Source organism: Poecilia formosa, unplaced genomic scaffold, assembly GCF_000485575.1.
Source record: "Poecilia formosa unplaced genomic scaffold, Poecilia_formosa-5.1.2 Scaffold16, whole genome shotgun sequence".
NCBI lineage: Eukaryota > Metazoa > Chordata > Actinopteri > Cyprinodontiformes > Poeciliidae > Poecilia > Poecilia formosa.
The window spans coordinates 3,246,256-3,266,574 of NW_006799955.1; the positions used below are offsets into that span (position 1 = coordinate 3,246,256).

The 20,319-nt window shown below is 39.1% G+C and overlaps 2 protein-coding genes across 5 annotated transcripts in view; one reads left to right on the plus strand and one right to left on the minus strand.

Moving 5' to 3' along the window:
- Nucleotides 1-570: 570 nt before the first annotated feature.
- LOC103134331 (cytochrome c-b) lies at nucleotides 571-2,041 on the minus strand. Its single transcript, XM_007546521.2, has 3 exons — nucleotides 1,798-2,041; nucleotides 1,137-1,313; nucleotides 571-1,041 (listed from the first exon to the last, which is right to left on the minus strand). Exons 2-3 carry the CDS (start codon nucleotides 1,306-1,308, stop codon nucleotides 896-898), a joined length of 318 nt encoding a protein of 105 aa, XP_007546583.1. The 5' UTR covers nucleotides 1,309-1,313; nucleotides 1,798-2,041; the 3' UTR covers nucleotides 571-895.
- A 1,529-nt stretch (nucleotides 2,042-3,570) lies between these two features.
- LOC103134330 (oxysterol-binding protein-related protein 6) overlaps nucleotides 3,571-20,319 on the plus strand; it is a 39,893-nt gene continuing 23,144 nt past the window's right edge. For 3 of the 4 annotated variants that reach the window (XM_007546520.2, XM_016668663.1, XM_016668662.1), the window contains exons 1-2: nucleotides 3,572-3,902; nucleotides 13,286-13,531. In XM_007546520.2, coding sequence (XP_007546582.1) covers nucleotides 13,385-13,531 — 147 coding nt within the window. In that variant the 5' untranslated portion in view covers nucleotides 3,572-3,902; nucleotides 13,286-13,384. Of the gene's footprint in view, nucleotides 3,903-13,285; nucleotides 13,532-20,319 lie in introns of all 4 variants that reach the window. The other variant, XM_016668664.1, reaches the window with a different exon arrangement.

Here is a 20,319-nt window from a genome sequence, read left to right on the forward strand (position 1 = left end):
AATTAAAAACAAAAACATTTAATTGCAACAATTAATTTAGCTTGCCTGCATTGTTGACTGGTGACTCCCTCTTTATAATATTCCACAGAATATCTGTAGGGTTTATGTCAGCCCCGTCTTCTGACCGTTCAAGCACAGTGACACCCTGACAGGAAGAGATACTTTGAACCGTGTGAGCAGGTGCCAAGTTCAGCTAGAAAATAAAATCTGTATCTCCATAAAGCTCATCAGCAGAGGGAAGCATAAAGTGCCCTAAAAATACCTGAAAGAGGACTATGACTACCTTGGACTTGATAAAACACAGTGGAGATACACTAGCAGATGACATGCCTCCAAAGTGCACAATTTACAGCTAAAAATAGCAGGTTTCAGTTAAAATAGTTTGGTTATGATGCTTAGACGCAGCTCTCTAAACCAGTGATTCCCAACCCTGGTCCTTGTTGTAGGACTATGAAAAGATCTACAATTACAAGAAAGGCCCCAATCTCTGCTTCATATAAACGTTACTGATTTACCTTTAACTAAACACAAAACAGATTTGTATTACTATTAAAGAAAAAAAAAACTGAAAATGTTTAGTGTCAATTTTATTCAAGTAAATTACAAAATGATAAATATGATTACTAAGACAAATATACCATGAGGAGGTCCAACTCATTTTCTTCTACATGCACAGAACTTATTCATTATTTTAGATTACAAAAATATACCTGTTAAAACAGGAAGTTATCATATGTAAAAACAGCTATCACAATTTCATAAACAGTTTCAGCATATGTGACATTCGATTTCAGTTTAGTTGGTTCCTGCTCTGCCTTAGTTTGGAATGAAAGTCTCCTGAGCTGCTTAACTTAAGACACAAAGACAGGTAAAGCTGTGCTGAGGAAATCCTCGTTTACGAAGTGGATGACTTGAGATATGCGATGAGGTCGGCGCGCTCGTTCTTCTTCTTGATGCCAGCAAAGATCATCTTTGTCCCAGGGATGTATTTCTTTGGATTCTCCAGATAAACATTCAGAGTCTCTTCATTCCATACAATTCCTGGAAATTACAGTAAGTCCAAAAGTAAAGTCAAAGTCAAACAGCGTGATCCCTGATTAAGAAACTAATTGTTATTCACATTAAACAGTATTTACCTTTGTTTTTGTTGGCATCTGTGTAAGAGTAGCCATCAGCCTGGCCTGTCTGACGTCCAAACAGGCCCCATAAGTTGGGTCCAGTTTTATGCTTCCCGCCTTTTTCTACAGTGTGACACTGGGCACACTTTTGGACGAAGGTCTTTTTTCCCTTTTCAATGTCCCCGCTCATAATTTCTGGAAAGGAGAACACATTTCATTTGATTTTATTTAACAAGACATGCCACTAGGGGGCGACATCCAACGTGTTACAAAATCTACTTTTTTTTTTTTTTTAAAGAACGAACAGAAACTAAGTGCTCTTAAAATGAAACAAAAGAAGTAGCTATGGAGTTTCTGGATATTTAAGTTACTTATTTACTCAGCAAAAACTACAGCAAAAATGTTTTGTTGCTGTTGTCGATTATTTAAGCATATTGGGATAAAACATAAAGGACGAAGATCTTAATTTCAACTCCAAGTAATATGAAAGCAATTCAGCATTATGATTAAAATGTGCTTGATTCAATGGTAAAAGGCTCAGACCGGTACCAGGCCACGTTGTGGGAGGGAGGAAGTGACAAATCCAGATCTAACTCGCTTTTTCAAGTCGAAAACTCGACAAGGCGGAGCAGAAAACCCAACAACCATTAAGCCCAACTTTTTAGGATCGTGGTCTTACCTTTCGGTTAATTTGTTGTGTCAAATCAGGTGTATCGTGAGAGTAACCTCTAACTACCCGGCTTTTGTCCTTCTACCGGTTTTGTCGACTGTCGAGTTGAGAAAAAAAAAACGTGCTTCCTTATTTTAAAGTTAGTCAGAATTACACGTCATCAGTCAGCTGACGTTTCATCATCCGCGTCAATGTCAAAAGACGAAGAAGAAAAAAAAAAAACAAGGTCAAATATGTCAAAACTCATTGAGAAATCACTCTTCTGCGTCAATGCGATCCGGGAAACACCACAGGATATCAAAAATACGTCACGCAACAACACTCTCGAGAGAAAAAGTAAAGCTTTGTGGAAGGAAAGAACGAAAGGAAGACAAAGTTTTTTGATATAGACATCACTGCAGTGATAAACATTAAGCTCAAATGAATACAGATAGATTGAGAAAGACAGAAAAAGAAAGAATTAAATAAAGAAATTCAAACTTGTTTTGGAGTCAGATCTAAAACCAAATATAGGACAACTTGATAAAGTTAGTGTAGATCACCAGGGAAAAGAATAACACTGTTTAGTACATTAATCAAAGAACAAAAACAATAATCTGAAACACTTTTTGAAATAAATTCAAGAAGAAAATTCTCAGTACTCTTTAAAATGAAATGTTGCTTTGACCTCTTTGTTTTTCTTTTTGCAAGCACATCAAACAGAAGGCACTTACCTGCAATCTACTGTGACAAAGAATCTGAGTTACTTTCTTCTGGCTGTGCAGATGTGCTAAGAGTTGCTGCCAGGCAACAAGACAATTTCAGCTTCAGTGCCAAATGTTGGTCTTGTTTATATTTCCTGGCTTGGAACTAAAATGTGGGTGTTTGCACTACCATGCTATACAAATTAATGTTTGGGTTAACAGCTTCTATTTATCAAAATTATCTGAATTTGAATAGGTCATATTAGATTGTAAATTTGATGCTGGTTCAGTCATTTTCCTGTTTTTTTTTTTTTTTTTTTAAGTAAACACAAATCAAAATCAAAAATAAAAAATGTTTCACTTTTTTGCAAGACATTTGAGATGGTGCCAGTCGGAGAGTCTTTGGATAATATTTAGAAATGTAACGTGAGGCACATTTTTTTTTTCTGTTCAAAGGTCTGAGATGAATAATGATGCGTTCTGAGGCGTTGGGGTATTCTGTGCCTGAGACTTTAAGTTACTTGTTAATGTTTTGTGTTGTGCTTAGTGAGCAACTTTGCTCATGTTTTTGGTTATAAACTAAACTATCTCAAAGATATTCATGGATAAGGCTGCATTATTGTTATGATCTGCTTGAGCTGCATGCCATGTGCAGAAGGTTCATATTGCTAATGCCAGGCTTCTGACCAAATTGCTTCAGATTTCAGTCATCACACCATTTTTAGTCTGTGCATAATCTCTTTTTGTTACAAGTTCCTGAACTTTTTTTTTTTTTGTTGTTGTTGTTGCTTGAGCTTAAAATGTACAAGCACCTTCATGACCGAGGCCTAAAGGCTGCAACAAAGTCCAAAAATCTTTTTCACCAATAAAGCAACAGTGGTTTAATCTGCTCCACCATGCAGCCCAATAATAAAATCAAGCCAAAGTATTTCAATGCAACTGCTTCAGAAGTTTAATTTGTTAAATTTCAACAGCCTGACGCTGACCCCACTTTTTTCCCCTCACAAAACTTACCTCCTCCCAATCCGAGTTTTTTTCACTACTCCACCTCCGTGTTTTCGTGCTCGCTCGCTGCCCGGCTGCGTTCGATCCACTCCGGGCATTTCTTCCCGCCTAAAGCCGATCTTGCTGCAGGGAGGAGCGACCGGGTTGCAGTTGAGAGATGAGCTGAGCATCACAGCCCCGCATTCAAGGAAACGGACTAACACAGCACTTTTTTCTCTCTCTCTCTAGACTTCCCACAATGTTTCTCGCTTCCGTAAAGCACGAGAGCTTTATGATGTGAAAAAAGTGTGGTATGCACGCAGAGAGGCCGGTGTGAGCAGGTTTTGTCTCTGAGGAGCGGGGAATCTCTGCCCAGTCAAGGAAGACCCCCTCAATTGTTTCCTGCGCCAAGAACTGTAAAGACATGGTCATCACAGCGCATCTGTGGTAAGGCACTAAGCTTTTCTCTCTGATCCATGGCAACCTAAATACCAGCACTGCTTGTGTTTGGTTGGTTTGTGACAGTTTCATCGGGTATTGTGATGAAGAGCTGCTGCTTTAGTGCTCCATTTAGCCACTCAGACTGAGCGCACAGCTCCTCATCCTTCTGTATTTGCATCCTGAGTGAATCAGCGCGGACCGGTCAGACATGACCACATAGCCAGCTGCTGGGATGCTACAACTCCTGCAGTATGTATCCAAACATCACGATCAAGGATCCATAAAAACATGGATGCTGTATGTTGGAGTAACCAGCCGACCAACCAACTGATGACTTTGATGATGTAATGATGATGCGTCACTGTTATATTATGTTCACCCCCTTTTTTTAACCGAGTCCTGTGTTTTATTTCCCACACACGTTCCACAACTATTAATGAATCAGCAGAGATTATTATTTTCCATTATTATAGCCTCCCCCCCAAAAAAGCCCCACTCAATCTGTTGCTTGGTGTTTGTATGGCAGCTAATTTAAAAAAGTTTCATCCCACACTATCACTCAGCCTTCTTTTTTAACTGAAGGTCAGCCAGTGACACTGCAGTTAGTCATGAGCCACAAAAATGCAAGAAGATAGGAGAGGTATGAAAAGCTCTGTGTAGTTTGTAACTAGCATTCCCTTTGAATGGATCCTGCTTTGATCGGCATTGATTATTGAGTCTCTGATGTATTACTGAGCCCTTGCTGAGGAATCATCCAGCTGAAAGTGTTCCCATGCCGTTTAGACTGCTACCTCCATGCCTATAAGACAGTCATAGATCTATATTATAGGGAGAATCTTACAGTATGATAACCTTGATTAAAATCACTGCTGTATTTACATGAAAAAGTTGAACAAAATGTAGAAAGTTATGTTATTTTCAATAACATCACAGGAGAAGAACCAGCAATCGGTGCTTCTCCTGCTACAAGTATGCAACATACCGGTTGCAGCTATCTATAACATTTATTTATTCATTTCATTTTATATTATAATAGGATGTTTTCAGCTGTTTAACTAGCTACATAGTGCTGACTGTGGTGGGTGGTGCTCTGTTCATTTCCAGCCAAATGTCTGTGTATGTTGTTTGAGACCTTACATATTTTCCTATGAGACAGACGGATATTTCTTATAAGCGTGGGATTAATGTAGGAGCCTTCTTTCAGCCAGCTGACCAACAGTGTCAGCTGGCTTCTACTAATAGGAGTTTAAACCAGATGATCAGTTTGATAGATCATTTTAGCCATTCTGAAAATGTCACTTTTTAAAACCTTGGTACACTTTGATTCTTGTAACCCAACCATACCAATTACAACATGTTACTCAAATGAGGGAGTAATGATCTACACCCCAACTGTCTTCCTGTTGGGGTGTAGGTCAGTTTTAGGGAGTGGGAATATTGTTTTTTAGTGGGAAAACTAATGAACGTGATAATAATTGCAACTTGATTCCAATAAACTCCAATTTATGATGGGTGGAAGCCCCTCTTCCCCCCCACATTTTTTTTTGCTGTTTGTTACATTAGAGAATTGGTAAATGTCAGCATTTGAAAGTATGGCAGGCGTATGCCGTGACAGAAGATTGCCAAAAGATAATATTGATGCTAAATAATGTTTAAAACTTTTATTATCACTTCTATAAGTATCAAAATAAATGAATAAAATGATTGTGATACAACTCTAACTCCACACCTCCATCCCTACATTACACCCAGTTTGTGTAGTTTTGATTCTGATACCCATTTTGGGTCAGTCTGCTTGTGGCCCAGTGCCGATCTGCATTATATATCAAATCACAATATCAATGTGTTTGCGGTTGCATTTGTTCAGGACTGCTAAGATGCATTTGTGGTTGGATATTATATTTAAAGTGCCATGCATTCACACTGCTTGCCAGTAATATATTTTGCCAGCTGGATGAGCTTTTGATGCTCTTGATGCATCTGAAATGTGATTTAGTGACTGAGATGTTGAACCTGTGGAGGAGATATTGTGATGATGGGAGGCTGAAACCTGGACTGTCGCTGTAATACTCAGTAACAGCATCAGAATTGGATGTTTCTTCTATTGCAAGCAGCTTGTTATGAATATGACAGATTATGACCCCTGGTCAAAACAAATTTCATCTAAGGGTCTCCTGTAGGTGGAGTGTAATTGCTGCAGTTGCATAACCATACCTCCTCAATTTAAACTATGGACCAGCATGAAAATGTGACGACCTTGAGAAAAAAATGCTACAGTTTTATAGTCAGTTGTTGATAACATGTGGATTTAAATCAAAATAGATTCATCACCAGTTTTTATCTTCCTACCTGTAGTTTTAGAATAGTGTTAACTAGATTAAAGTGGTTGGTTAAGCTCCTTTAATTTCTTTAACTATCTGTGTTATCACAGCCGAATTAGTCTTTGCATAAAACGTAGCCATCTCCTTTCAGTCAGCTAACTGGCAGTGTGCAACAAGTATGTTATGAACAGTTTCTTCAACTCTGCTTCATGGAGATGGACTTTAGGAATGGTAAATTTGACTAACAAAGTGACTTATGGTCAGTATGAGTCTCTTTCTACGTAGAAGAAGTAGGGAATTGCAAGGAATTGCGAAATGATGCCACATATTGTTGCCATTTAATTAACATCTATGTAGGGTAGATAGGATCTAGTTTTTTTAATATTTACCCTATAATTGAAAATTGTAAAGTATGAAAGGTTTTTCATGTCCTACTATAAAGTGTGGAACCTAAAATTGTTAACATGATTCCTTACATAAGATGCAAACTCCTTCTTTTTTTTTTCCATTTTTTATTATTATGTTGGGAACAAATAAAGGTAGTACCTTAAAAGCCTTTCGATGTGTTATGCCTTGCTCTACCTCGATGATGTAATATGTGCAGCCCGGGACAAACTGGCTCTGTCCAGCTGGTGCTGTTTTAAAGAAAAAAAAAAGGAAGCCTAGTTTAAAGAGATGTGCTGATCACTGCTAGTAAACGTCACACAAAATCTACATCTATTTAGTCTAATATCCTACACTTAGGTAAAAGGTCAGAATCAATTGATTTGTATTATTAGCCAGTTGTAAAGTCAGACAGGGCTTGTCCTTTAATACCCTGTAATATAATATAAGGACACGAGGCTGCTTTTGTTGGCCCACTTTAATTATACAACAGAGTGTGGGACCAGCAAACTTGTTTCACTTTGGAGCTCTGGTCAATACTGGGAGGTTGTGTTTCTTGTATGTGGTGAAAACACAGGGACGCCTGTCATTCTACCCCCATCACAGCTGAGTTACCACTGAGTGTCATCATGTTACATGTTGGTAATGAGTAATGCCATCAGTGTTCATGTTGCATTTAACAAGCAACAGAGGTATGATGTGGAGCATCGCAAGATGTTCAGACCCTAAAGGAGGCAGAAACTATCGCCATGACAACTGATGGCTGGGGCGTCCAGGGATACGTCGAGCTACATTCCCAGCGCACGGAATCATTAGCAACTGGGAAATGGTAAATGTTGCATTGCAGATCAATGCATAGTTGAAATACTGTTAGGGTTGGGCATGTGGTATGTTTTTGGTCGTGCGACAGTGATAGAGACGCAATGCAGGATTGTGGGGTGTTTGACTAAAGCAGAGAAGGAAGGTGAGCAGTGTGGTCTTTTTTTTACAATGTCGAAAGAGTAGAGAAATGTATAGATGATATGTACTTAATACCAGCAATATTAATACCTGATATTGATATGTCAATTCATGCATCACTAGTTGTTTTTAAATAGTTCCACCTTTGGAGACTAAATGACTGACATATCAAGTTCAGAAATAAACGAAAATGTGTCACAGCTGTAAAAATAAATTGAAACCAGGTTCTTGGTACCTGTAACCCACCAATCTATCACATCAGATTGCCAGACCCACTTTTCTACTTTGTCCTGTACTGTATTGCCTGCCTTCATGTTTGATGCAATACACACCCACTTTTGCAAGAAGACTCATTCGTTTTAAAATACTTCACTTCCTCGCTTTCTCTCAGGAAGTCTTGCTCCACTAACATGAGGGCGAACGCACAGATAAACACTGTTAACAACGGTTAAGTTATTATATCCATCCTGTTTCCTTAGGAAGGAGCAGCTACATCACATTAAGTTATTAGATTGAATTGAAGCCCAATTAAACCTCTATCCGACTGAAACGCAGTTGTTCATATCTGGTGGAAGAAGAACCATTTCATTGGTTTCTGAGGTCATTTTTGTCTATAAAATCTCATTGCAACCTTTAGGTGTTTTGGAAAATGCAAACACAAAGGATCACTTCCTCATACTGTTACATGCTATTGCTAGGTGCTTTAAACAAGTGGTGTAACATCACCCTAAATCCTACAATTTCTAATTTGCATTGTTAACCCAAATTTGGCTCCTGAAATGAGTTTAGGCAGTAAACTGACTGGATGTTGTTGTGAGATTTGCACACCGTTTACTTCTGTTCAGTCATTATCATCACACATGGAAGACATCTCTTGCATCAAGCAGACGCTCATTCATCTTCAACCAGAATAAGTACTATTGATTGGAGAACAATGGCTGTAAACGCAGCAAACGTCAGCTTCACACAAAGCTCTTGAAAACATTAAAAATCAATAAAAAGCGAGCCAATGTACTTCTAGTTTGAAAGCTTTTTCTTCCTTTTCAGGACAATGTACAAAAGTTGGGTGTGTTAAAAATCAGAGACGTCCAAATGAACTTGCAAAAATCAGTCGGCGTAGAGATGTTCAAGTTTCAGCTAAGTGGTTTAGCGGTGCTTTTATAGCTGACTCATTCAACCTGCCTTGTCTTCATTCTGAGTGGACCATATTCATGAGGACTGGATTTAGAACAATAAGCTCATGACTCATTCTGTCCTGATCGGACTCTTCCCGGCACCACCATAACTTTCAGAGGATGGAGCAGCTTTGGCGTCTTGTCAAATTTATGACAAAGGTTTTATTTTATTAGCTTCAGCATGTGATGTTGCTGTTTACAGTAAATAAAACTGAATATCTATTTGAGGCTAAACCAGAAATTGGCTTGAAGTACGGTGCTTTGCAAAGGTAGTCAAGTCCCTTTAACGTTTTCACATTTGATCACAAAAACCTCAGTTTATAATTTTTGCAATAGAAGAAAACATTACATCTCTAGATGGAGTCAAATTGGGTGGAGAATGCCTTTGTACATCAATTTTTCTGTCTTAATAAAGATTTTCAATTGGATTTAGGTTCAGACTCCGTTTAGATAACTGTTCTGAGAGATGGAGAACTTCCATATGTCCTCAAGTCTTTTGCAGCGTCTACCATGTATCCCTCCTGGATGGCAACGAGTTTAACGAGTTTAGCAGCTCCATCTATCGTCCCAACGCCTCTGAGCAACTTCCCTGACAAAAAAAAGTGTCCCCACAAACACGTTTTCTGTAGGGTTGCTATGTTCAGGGTCATGCACAGTGTTCGTTTTTCGATGCACATTGATGTAGACCAAAATGACCAAAGTGGAATCCCTTCCATGTTGGCTAAACCTGTTTAGTGTGTCACTAGCTACACTAAGCAAGTGAACATAACAGTTTCCATCCAATTTTCATCAAACTTTTAAAATGGCACAAAAAGAAAATGGTAATTAAGTTTGGACTTTCATGCCTCTGGTAAGGCAAAGACAAAGATGTGAATGGGAGCCTTGGCTAACACATTATTCACCAGATATATGTCCGTCTCCCCTTTTTAAATCCAAAAAGTGGCTCATGCAAGCTTAAAAATGATTTTTTGTTTTGTTTGCGAAATTCAGGATGTTATTTTGAATTTTCAGTAAACGGTACTGGAAAATGATGTTGCATTAGTATCTAACACAATACTTCAAAATGTGCATTAAAAAGCACTGATTGAACTATGGTTAAAAGAGTAAGGGGGCTGAATGCACCCTTTTCTGTTTTTCATGTTGTTAAATAGGGAGACACATCACATATAACAGGTCATATATATATAGATTTATATAACACAAACGACAGTAAAAACTAAAGTTGTGCGGTGCTGGGAAGATCAGTCAGATCAGTGTTGTAAGTGTTGCATTAGAGGAGATTGTATGGTGTGGTGCAAACCTACGGAGCAGAGCAGAGGGAGGTTAGTTGGTCGTCACGTTTTAATTAACTGAGGAAGTCCATATAACAGCAATCGGTTCAGCAGGGGTCGTCTCAACGTGTGAAAAAGCTGTGAACACAAGGCACCTCTTCTTTCCAGTGCTCAGTTATGCACAAGTTTGTTTTAGTTTGCCTCATAAAGTGGCAATAAAACAACACTTTTACCGAACACTTTCATTTTCCAGTTTACTTTTTTTTTTTTAATCATTAGTGGCTGTTTGAAATTATTGTCACAAAGAGGGTTTGCATATGTTATTCCTCAGCCTAGAAATGTTCATTAAAAGTGAAAAACCGAAGTGAAAACAAATAGTCTGATTGTATTTTCACTTCACTGTTGCTGCAGTCGCTTCACATCCAGTTTTGTTTTTCATATCCTGAAAGACGTGTGGCCGTAACTTAAATGTCATTAACGTTTACTGACAGTACACACTGATTTTTGCTTGCAAACTATAGGTTGTACTTACTGTGATTAATAATGCATCGGAAGAGTGAAATTTAGATTGAAAGCACATGCCACTTCTGCTTCTTACTAGGTCAAGGAGAGCGGATGTGTTAAATAGGCAACGCATTGTGTGAACCGACTTAGCGCCTTGTCTTACAGTGGCTTACACCCTGGCTGGCTTAAGACAAGGCAGAGTGGGGATGATGACGCTATCGCAGGAGCTGAATTATAGATTATAGTGCATGAGAAAGCTGCACAGTCGCATGTGAGCATGCTCAGTGCTGCTGAGCGGACTCAGGGGAGGTTCCTCACACACGGGAGAGCCTAACCAAAACATCCTGCAGTTAAAACCACAGGGTGCTCTGAAGCGGCGTACACCAGTATCTGTCCACTGGATGAACACAGGCTGCTGATGACAAGACTCATCACTGCCTATTAGTTTGACACACAGTACAGCTATCAGTGGAAACACTTTGGAATATGTCTTTAGCTTCATGTTGCAGCAAAATGAAGAACAAAAATATGTCTGAGCAATAACTATAATGTGCAGTGGATAAAGCCAGTCTAATAATAGATATTATTTCTGAAGATGTCTGTGCTGCACCCTGATAATCATTCAGTGACAGAAAGGCGTACTATTTAGCAAAATTAAAAGACCAAATGTGATTATATTTAATCTTTTCTGTAGGAAAAGAAAGGGGGTGGTTTAAATGTGTGCTTTTTGTTTTTCAATAGGTACATGTGGAGTTGCCAAGAGTTCAGGCAATTTACACAGCAGCCCTGCAGGCAGTGTTATGGATGTCAGCATGTGCCATGACTAATGATGAAAACGGGGACTCCCCGCTGCTAGCCGAGCCGGTGTTTAACCAGATGTTTTGAAGTTAACTGATACAATTATTTCAGGAGATTACCTCACATTTAGCACATTTAGGTTTGAAAGGTTATCGATGTCGGTTGCCTGTGAGCTCTGGGTAGGCCTCTGCCTTACAGCGCGTTGTTTAACGTCCTTATTCGTTTGGTATTTTCTCTTAAATATTCCAATCTAATTAAATGTTTAAAGGGTTTATCGTTAACTTAAATGGTCCTAATAATCACGTCAGTAACACGCTGAAGTGGTAATTATGTTCTCAATGTAACTACAGCTTTTACAATCATTAAATTTTGGCTCACGACTAATTATCACACAATCAATTGCGATTAATAGATAAATGTGGTGTGTTTTTTTTTGTTCATTAATGAGTTTTTTTTAGCACTTGCTGCTTTTTAGTAAGGTTGTGAATAATGCGAGCTGCACAATGAAGTTCACTTCACATTCTGTTGCAGAATCCAAATAGCCATCGGTTTTGTATACGGAAACCCTCCAAAATGTGTAGAAATGTAATTTATCAACATTAAAAAAAAAAAATTGATATTAATGTTTACCGGTGTTAAATATTTTAACTTTGGGAAAAACTAGATGTTAAAATAAAAACGTAAAAACATTTTTGTTGTGTTTTTTTGTTTAATCAATGAAACAAATTGATCTCATTTTGTAGAAAATGGATCTGTAATTTATGCTAAATTGTGACTCCATGTCCTTTTCTGGTTGTTGAGATTAACCAACAAAACTTTCAGAAATCATATACCTTTCTTTAGAGGGAAATGAGGTTTATTTGAAGCGCTATACATGGCCCCCAGGCCGCACTTTGAACACCACTGACCTAAAACCTGCTAAAAATAATGCAGGTCATTTTGATCGCCTGGTTCTGGGTCAAATGTAATAATCCAGTCCTGGGTTGATTGATAAGCAGGATGGGTTTGACCCAGCATAAACGGTTAGATCCCTGACTCAGAAAATGGGTTAAAGTGACTCAGGTCTAAATAAGACTAACTAATGAGCGGTTCAGCTTGGACAGCAAAATTTCAATACATCAAACTACTGAACCAGAAAAAGAATAAATGAACGCTTTATTGCCGATCACGTATTAGTTTTCTTTTTAAACTGCCGTGAATGTTTCTGATGTTGCTTGATTCGTGTTATTTTTATGGGGTGGCATCTTACAGATGATGTAATGCAAATTTCAATTTTTATGGACAATTAAGTTTTTATCTTTTTCTTTTACGTACAACACTGTATAAAATAATACGTTTTCTCACTACCTCTATAGCCATAACGTTGAAAACAATGGCAAAAAAAGTAAAGTTGTAAAAAACAGTTAATATAAATACTTTGCCTTTTCATATCGACAGTACGAGCAACTATTTGACTTGAAATAGGGCTAACAGTGCAGGCCAAACAGGATAAATGTTTATGTATGAAAAAGTTGCAAAAAATATTCCTTGGGGATTATCAGTTCACTTTTGAACTGAAAAACCTTTCTTGATGAAATGAAAGAGATTATATTTTTTATCCTTGACAGTCCAAATTGTTAATTAGCACAACAATTAGTAATACTGACTGATAATAAAAGAGAGTGATCAGTTGAGCTTTTTGATGATCATATCTCGGCTTAACGCTTGCTGAGTAATCCTTAGTGGCAGTAATTTCACAGCATAGTGGATAAGCTTTCCCCAGTCACTCAACACAAGTGCGAAGAAGAAGAAGAAGAGGAAGCCAGGCTTCAAAGAAATGCTGAGGGTCAGTCAGTTTCTCAGATTAACACGCTGAATTAAAGGAGGCTCGGAGCCGTTCAGATGTGGTAATTCTAAAACTCTTTTTATAAAATCACTTCTGCATTGCAGCGCGGGTTGAGCGAGTGGAATATGACTCCCTGATCCTTGTGTTTCAGATGAGCAGCAGGCTGTGAGTGTGAGGACGTCTCAGAGGATGTGCCCGACCTGTGGGCCCCAGTGCTGAGGAAGCTCCGCAGGGCTGACCGGTGGCCAGCATGTCTCAGCACCATCAGTACCAGCGAGGCCCCCACGGCCGCACCATGAGCACCGAGGAGAGGAGCTCCACGCCAGTGAACAAGACCTCGGTGCCGGTTCAAAAGAGCGCCTCCTCCTCTTCCTCGTCCCAGCGAGACAGCCGGCAGGTAACGGATCTTCTAACTTCAGCAGGTTCCTGAGAGTGAAGCTGGAGCAGCGATGAAATTCTCAGGAGTGAATGTTGGAGTACTTTGGATGTTGGGGGGACTCTGTCAGTAAGGATCAAGGAAATAGTAAATTATGACCAAAACATGTTGCTATGCAAAAGTATTCACATCAATAATTATCTGTTTCACGTTTTGCCACATCAAAACAAACTTTTTTTTCCAATTTCGTTTTTTACATATTCTATTTGTAAATCTAAAAAGTGCAGAGTTCATTTAAGAAGGTTTAGCCGACAGATGAGACCAAAGCTGAACTGAAGACCTGCCCATTGGAGCATCATGCAGTTGGGATTTTTTTTTTTTTTCTATATCAGAAAAAGACAAACTAAGAAGAGTTGATGGAAAGATGGATGGAGATAATTAAAGGGGAGTCCTTTAAGAAAAGCTATAGAAAGTGGTGCTACAGTAGAATGGTTCAACAAATTTAAGTGTTTGAATCCTCCACCCAAATTTAAGAGCAAAATTTAACTTAAAATAAATTTCAGTTTCTACACGAGTACTTGCAGAAGAAGGTGGCTATCCATCCCACTAAAATGCTTTGAAACATTGAAATCATAGACAAGGCAAATAAATACATAGGTAAAAGAAGCAGCTATGCAGACATTTCTGCAGGCGTATTCATATGTGCCAGAATTCCCTTTAATCATTAGTCAGCCATATGCTGAAATAGCAAGATGCGACAAACACAGATGGATGTTACCATAACAGCTAAGCATTATGCATTCATTCCTCGTGAAAGGTTAAACACAATTAGATAAACCTGCTGCCCAACCTTTGCAAGATATGTGCTAGTTAGCAGACTAATCAGCAGAGAAAGAGCAGTCACTACCAAATGAGCTGCGCTCTTATGTCACAGTTCACAGAACAGTGTCTCAAACTTAACCCCTGGGTTAAGTCATCCGAAGCCCCCGGCCGTCCTTCCTCTCCTCTCGGAGCTGCTGTGTCACTGTGGCCGCACGGAAACGAGACACCCATACTGGAATCTCTGACATCACTGCTTTTCCGTCGGCACTGGCTGGTGAATATTTCATGAGAGACAGGCGAAGGCTCGGTGCCCCACTGAACATGTGGCACATTCTGCAAGGCCCGGTGTGGACGGCCAGTTTTGTCTGCGCAAGAGCAGAAGAAAGAAAGCCGATCTGAGGAATTGGGACAGTTAGCTGAAAGCCTGCGGCTTGATGAAGCAGACAGTTACCCATTCAGACGCTCCAGCTCATTATCCCTTTCTTGGCTGCAACCTTTTGATGAAAAGGTTCTCCGCATTTCCAGGTTTACATAGAGCCTGTCCAAAGTAGCCTAATTGATGAAGTCAGATACTAGACAAGCTGGAAGCTGAAAAAGAATTAAAAAAAAAAACAACAAAAGAAAAACCATTCTCTTCTATTGAACTATTGTAATGCTTTTGTAGCCGTTGGATCAGAATCTTGAATGAAATTTGATGGTTTTGCAGACCGTCTATGAAGCTGCATTCTCTTTTTGGATCCTGTGTGTTTGGGTTTTGCTTGACAAATTTTACCAAAGAAAGAAAAAGGATTTGCTGCTCTGCAGAGCTTCCCTCTCTGAAAATAGTCATCTTAAATTGAAACATTGGTCTTTTTTTTTTTTTTTTTTACCTCATAGCCCTATTTATATATTTCTTAAGGTCCAAAAATCCCAAGTCTTGGGGAAATCTGACTTGTGTGAAGCTGCCAAATCAGTTGCAGATAAAAATTAGGGGGAGACAAAGAGCAGATGTTCATAATAATACAGGCTAAACTCTTGAAATGAGGATATGATTAGTTTAACATTAGTTCATTTAGAGACTGCAATGACTGGATGTCCCAAACACTACAAAATAAAGAGACAAACGATCAGACTTGGCAATGGATTACACAATTACACAACTGGCCTGCTGTACTGCTGGCGTTGTGTCTCAATAAACATTAACATTCCACAATAGAAATTCCCTTCTTAATTTATTTAGTAAAAATAACAAGACCTTCAAGAAGTCAAAGGAAGGAAAAAGGAAGAACCAAAGGATGAAAAAAAAACATACCTTAACATACATTATGCATATTAAATTAGTTTTAGGGAAATACTTTGTAGAATAACAATCGCATGTCATAAAATGAATAGATAAAATATAAATAATTTAAGTCAGTAGGTCTAGATTATTTGTGTCGTCATAAAATCTATTGTAGGGAGGATTGGGAATGTGTTGCAGCTGGGACGCTGGGCTGTGATTGGTTGTTTCATGTATGCTGTTGTCTGTGATCTGCCACACATTACTTCCTACTGTATGAGTTATCAGAGAAGTAGAGCTAGAAGGCCTTTATGCTAAAAACCAACATAAACGGTAGTTTCTTGTGGTGGGTCATCACGCTTCCCGTTTCACTGGGTGGGTAGGGACCCGTGGCCCTCACAGACTGCTCTCTCACACTTGATAAATCAGAGAAAAGGAGCAAGAGAGAAATAAGTGAATGGGACGTTCTCATCTGAAGCAGGAGTTTCATCTGCTAGAAACCCACACATAGTCGTACCTCACATTTAAAACATTGACGGCATAAGTGAGCCTACCCTTGTTACATTTGAAGTGGTGAGGTTAATTGAGCTGTCTGTGCAGAACTGAAATTGCAACAAAACTTCACGATGAGCTCATTCAGTTTTCACTTTTTTTTTTTTTCCCAAGCACATTCTGAACCTTCTGCTCATATTAGCTTCAGCATCAGGAAAATAAAGCTACATTTGAGCTTTGATGGCGAATGTCATGTATATCCATTATGTGTGAAGCTACGGATAATCTTTTTCTGACTTTATGCATTCCATACAAAATATCATCTGCTTTGTAATTTTATGTTGGCTTTAGATGCTCCACCAATGACCTTTGTTTTGTTGGGCTTCAGTGATTTTTGTGGAAAAACAAAAGCAATGCATTCTTGTTTGGGGAAAGCCTTAATGGGATCCTGACCTCATTTTTGAATCGATACATGTCAACATACCGGCTGCTGATGGCTGCTGTTCACGCCCTCGTGGGAGCAATTAGGTGCTCCACCTGCAGTAAGCCCAGTTTCACACAAACGCATGGACATGCATCTAGTACACAGACATTCCTAGGTCCAAAATTCCTGAAATGCACCATTAAAACATCTTGCTTGGAGGCATCAGGACAATAAACAGATTTTTTTTTTCTTTTTTTTTTTAAATCTATCTGTATGTTCGCTACACTAGTTTGGTAGAAAGTGCTTTCTTTTCAAATGGAAAAAGATACTGGGGATATTTCTCAGAGCTGCACCAGCCTACGAGTCATCAGACGATACGTTTAAACTTGTGTAACTGAATCTGGTGTGTTTACGCTGTGTGCAGGCCTGTGCTTCTCTCAGGATGTCCACATCCTCTCTGTGTGGAAGCCAGGCCTCTTACTCTAAGCTTTACTGCTGAGCCAGCCAAATACTGCGGGAAAATACACCCTCAAAAACAACTGCTATGTGGTTTGTAGCTGCTGAGATATCATCTTTCACTGGCGATTGTGTTGGTGTGTGAGGCGTGAATAGGGTGCAAGTTTTTTTGTTAGTTTTTTTTTATCTACAGGTTCTGTTTTGTTATGCAAGTGATGGAATTTGTAGTTTTTGGTTGCTACTATGGAGTTTAAAACTACTGTCCAATTTTTGGACAGGAGTGCCACATATGAGCATGCTTGTTCTGTTGAGAAATAATTGTTTTTTACTGTAGCATGGACCACAGTTTTTGAATTTGAATTTAATTTGTGCACAATATTCCTAGATGCCATTTCCTGAACAAGTCATGGACTTGTCTTGAATCAGACACACACACACAGATATGGAGAGGACAGACCGAATAGAGCCAGTGGAGAAGACCACCAGCTACTCCTTTGGAACGTTGTACTTCTTGAGTTGCTGCAGAAAGTACGATTTCTGCTGGTCTTTCTTCCGAACACTGCCTGTGTGTGACGTGATCCACAGCAGACAAGGTGTTGTTGAGGATTACGAGGCGGGGCTGAATTCAAATATGCCTAAATTAAATGTAGTCTTCTTAAAACGCAAAGCCGAATTATCCAAGCTCCTTGTTCTAGAAAAAAAACAAAAAAAAACAACTATTTAAAGGTGTCAATGCCTCATGTAATTCATTAATCGCTTTTTTTCACTGTGGCAAGCAAGTCATTTATCAAAGATCATATTTCTTAGAGTGCATGCACACAACATGTTAGGAAAAACTGACAGACTGTGCTTGTGCGTCACTGTCTATGCCCGAGACATAATGTGGTCTCCAGAAGCAGGCTGTGGCACTGATATTTATAGGGCTGATTTAGCCTGAGGTCTCCCCAAAGAGTGTTTGTCCTTTTCTCTGCTCAGTGAAACCTTAACTGTAACAGTTTGATTCATTGCATCAAAGGTCTGCTGTGGCTGTGTGCCATCGGTGAAACTCTGAGGGCCTGTCTCATGAAAAAGGCTCGTCTAGATTGAGTACATTGACTAAGCTGATTATCGCCTTTACCCAGTGTAATTTCTGGTTCGAACGAAGCCGTTTTTCGGGATTCGAATATCTAATTTGTCAAGAAGACGTACGTAAATTTGCTGACTGTGAACAAGCAAATTTGTGAGGCTAATCTCCTTAAGGATCTTGACTTTGAAAAGCAGGAGGCCTCTTACGGAATCTGCCACAAAAAATTCTCCAATAAAGGAGTAAACTTGCCAAGAGGGACCAGCTCATTCAGCTGTAAATTATTCTGCAGCGAGATCAATGAACGGAGGCAGAGTGCAGGAAATCACTTTGGCTTAATTCAGTTCAGTTCTGTGGGCTGCGCTACCAAAAGCAGCAACTCTTATTGTGGGCCCCATTTCCATGTAAGCCAGTAGTCAGCATGTGCCTTGGTATTTACGTGGAGTCGGTGCCGTGGATCTTTTTAATGGTTTGGGAAGGGCAGTGTATTTAAATATTTGCAACACAAGCAATTCTTTATATAGTGTATCATTGATTTATCAGTTCAGACTCATTTAAAAGTCTGATAACAGACGGGAAGTTTGCCTGAGGCTTTCCTCCATGACAAATGTTTCATTGTCGCCCTATACGGCATTACGTGTATACAGTAAGCTGCAGCTGTTGTGTGTTAAATGAAGAGGCTTTGCAGTATAACCTTTTTTGCAGGTAACAGCTGACTTGTAGCGGTGGTGTATATTTTCATGTCCTCCACTTCCCCATTTTCACAAGGCATTTGCCCCCGCAGTGAGTGGAGGAATATGACCTCATTACCACCCAGATCTGTTTGCCGACTTGTTAGATTAAGCAAGCTGTTGTCCTCCTTTGTTAAATGTCCTGCAAACCAAGGGTAGGTGTCATCATGCACGCCTGGCGAGACATCTTGAAGGTTGTAGCGTCACATGGTGCAGCGAGAAGCCACAGGCTGTTTGTTGCTCGAGAAGCGAAGCTTGTGCATACTAAGTTGACTTTTTTGTTTCAGAAGCTGCAATGCTGTTGATCCAAGTGTCGAATTCAAAATCTAATCAAATGCATTAAGTGCATCTTATTTAAAGATTTGATCAATTTGGCTAAAGCTGACCTAAAAGAAAACAATTTGTTTTTATAATTTTCCTTCATTTGCATCTTCTGGTGTGATTTTTTTTTTTTTTTTTGCCTTCAGATCCTTTAAAAGGTCATTGATTACTTGGTTTTTAATTCAGTACGTACATTATTAATCACAATATTCACTTTGACATTTAATGTGTCTTACATTTTTGTGTACTTTGTTAATTTTATCAGGTCATCTGTCTCAGCCACAAGCCGTGACAAGGAACTGTTACTCTGCTTTCTTGTGTTTAGGGCTCCATGCTTAGACCAGTTCTCTTTAGTATGTAATGTTTACCCCCTGTGTAAAATGGCACAAAAAAATTGATTTTCAGCTGTTACAGAGATATCAATATGTGCAATACTGCAAATTTAAAGAAGTACTTGAGTGAAGTATCTAAAAGGCTAACATTTTTCTAGCATCATGCATTCGTGTTCTGCTTGTCAATAGTTTATTTGGCCAGTTGCATGGAGTTTGACTGCTTGCTATAGACATAATTGATATATATTTTAGTGACTGTAGATGCCATCGCTGACAGAAAGGTGTTAAAACATTATGATGGCTGAAAAGAGAGCAGACTGATTAATTCACTATTTGATTTTCAATATTAACGCCACGTCGGATGCGTCTTTTTCTAATATCGTGGAACCCTAATTTCAAACAGTTGTTTCTAATTCATTTTTAGAAACAGGTTGTGAATTTACTGCTGACGCTCTAATTCACACAGGATCAGAAATATACATACAAACTCAAAAATGTGCATACATACTCTCATGTTTGGTTAAATGTGCCTTAGTAAATTGCAGAGAGCCAAACACAGCCAAAAACAACTCTTACCAGAATCGGTCGGGCTCATTTACGTTGGACGATTTCTTGGCACTGACCCGGCTTCTAAGCAGAGTCCATACATTTTTAAAAGCGTTGAGGTTTGGGCCATTCCGGCAACTTAATCTTACTTTAAATGTAATGTGTTTCGGATCGTTGTACCAGCAAAGTGCTACCTCTGCTGAAACTGACCTGGGTCACATTTTCAGGAACATGTCATGAACCACCAGGTTCAATGACTAGATGGTGATACGGCAACTTATTGTGGAAACAGTTTAACGTCAGCATGGTCTCAGGGAGTGACAATCAAGAAAGATTTCCCTGCTCTGAAATCAACACTTTCAAG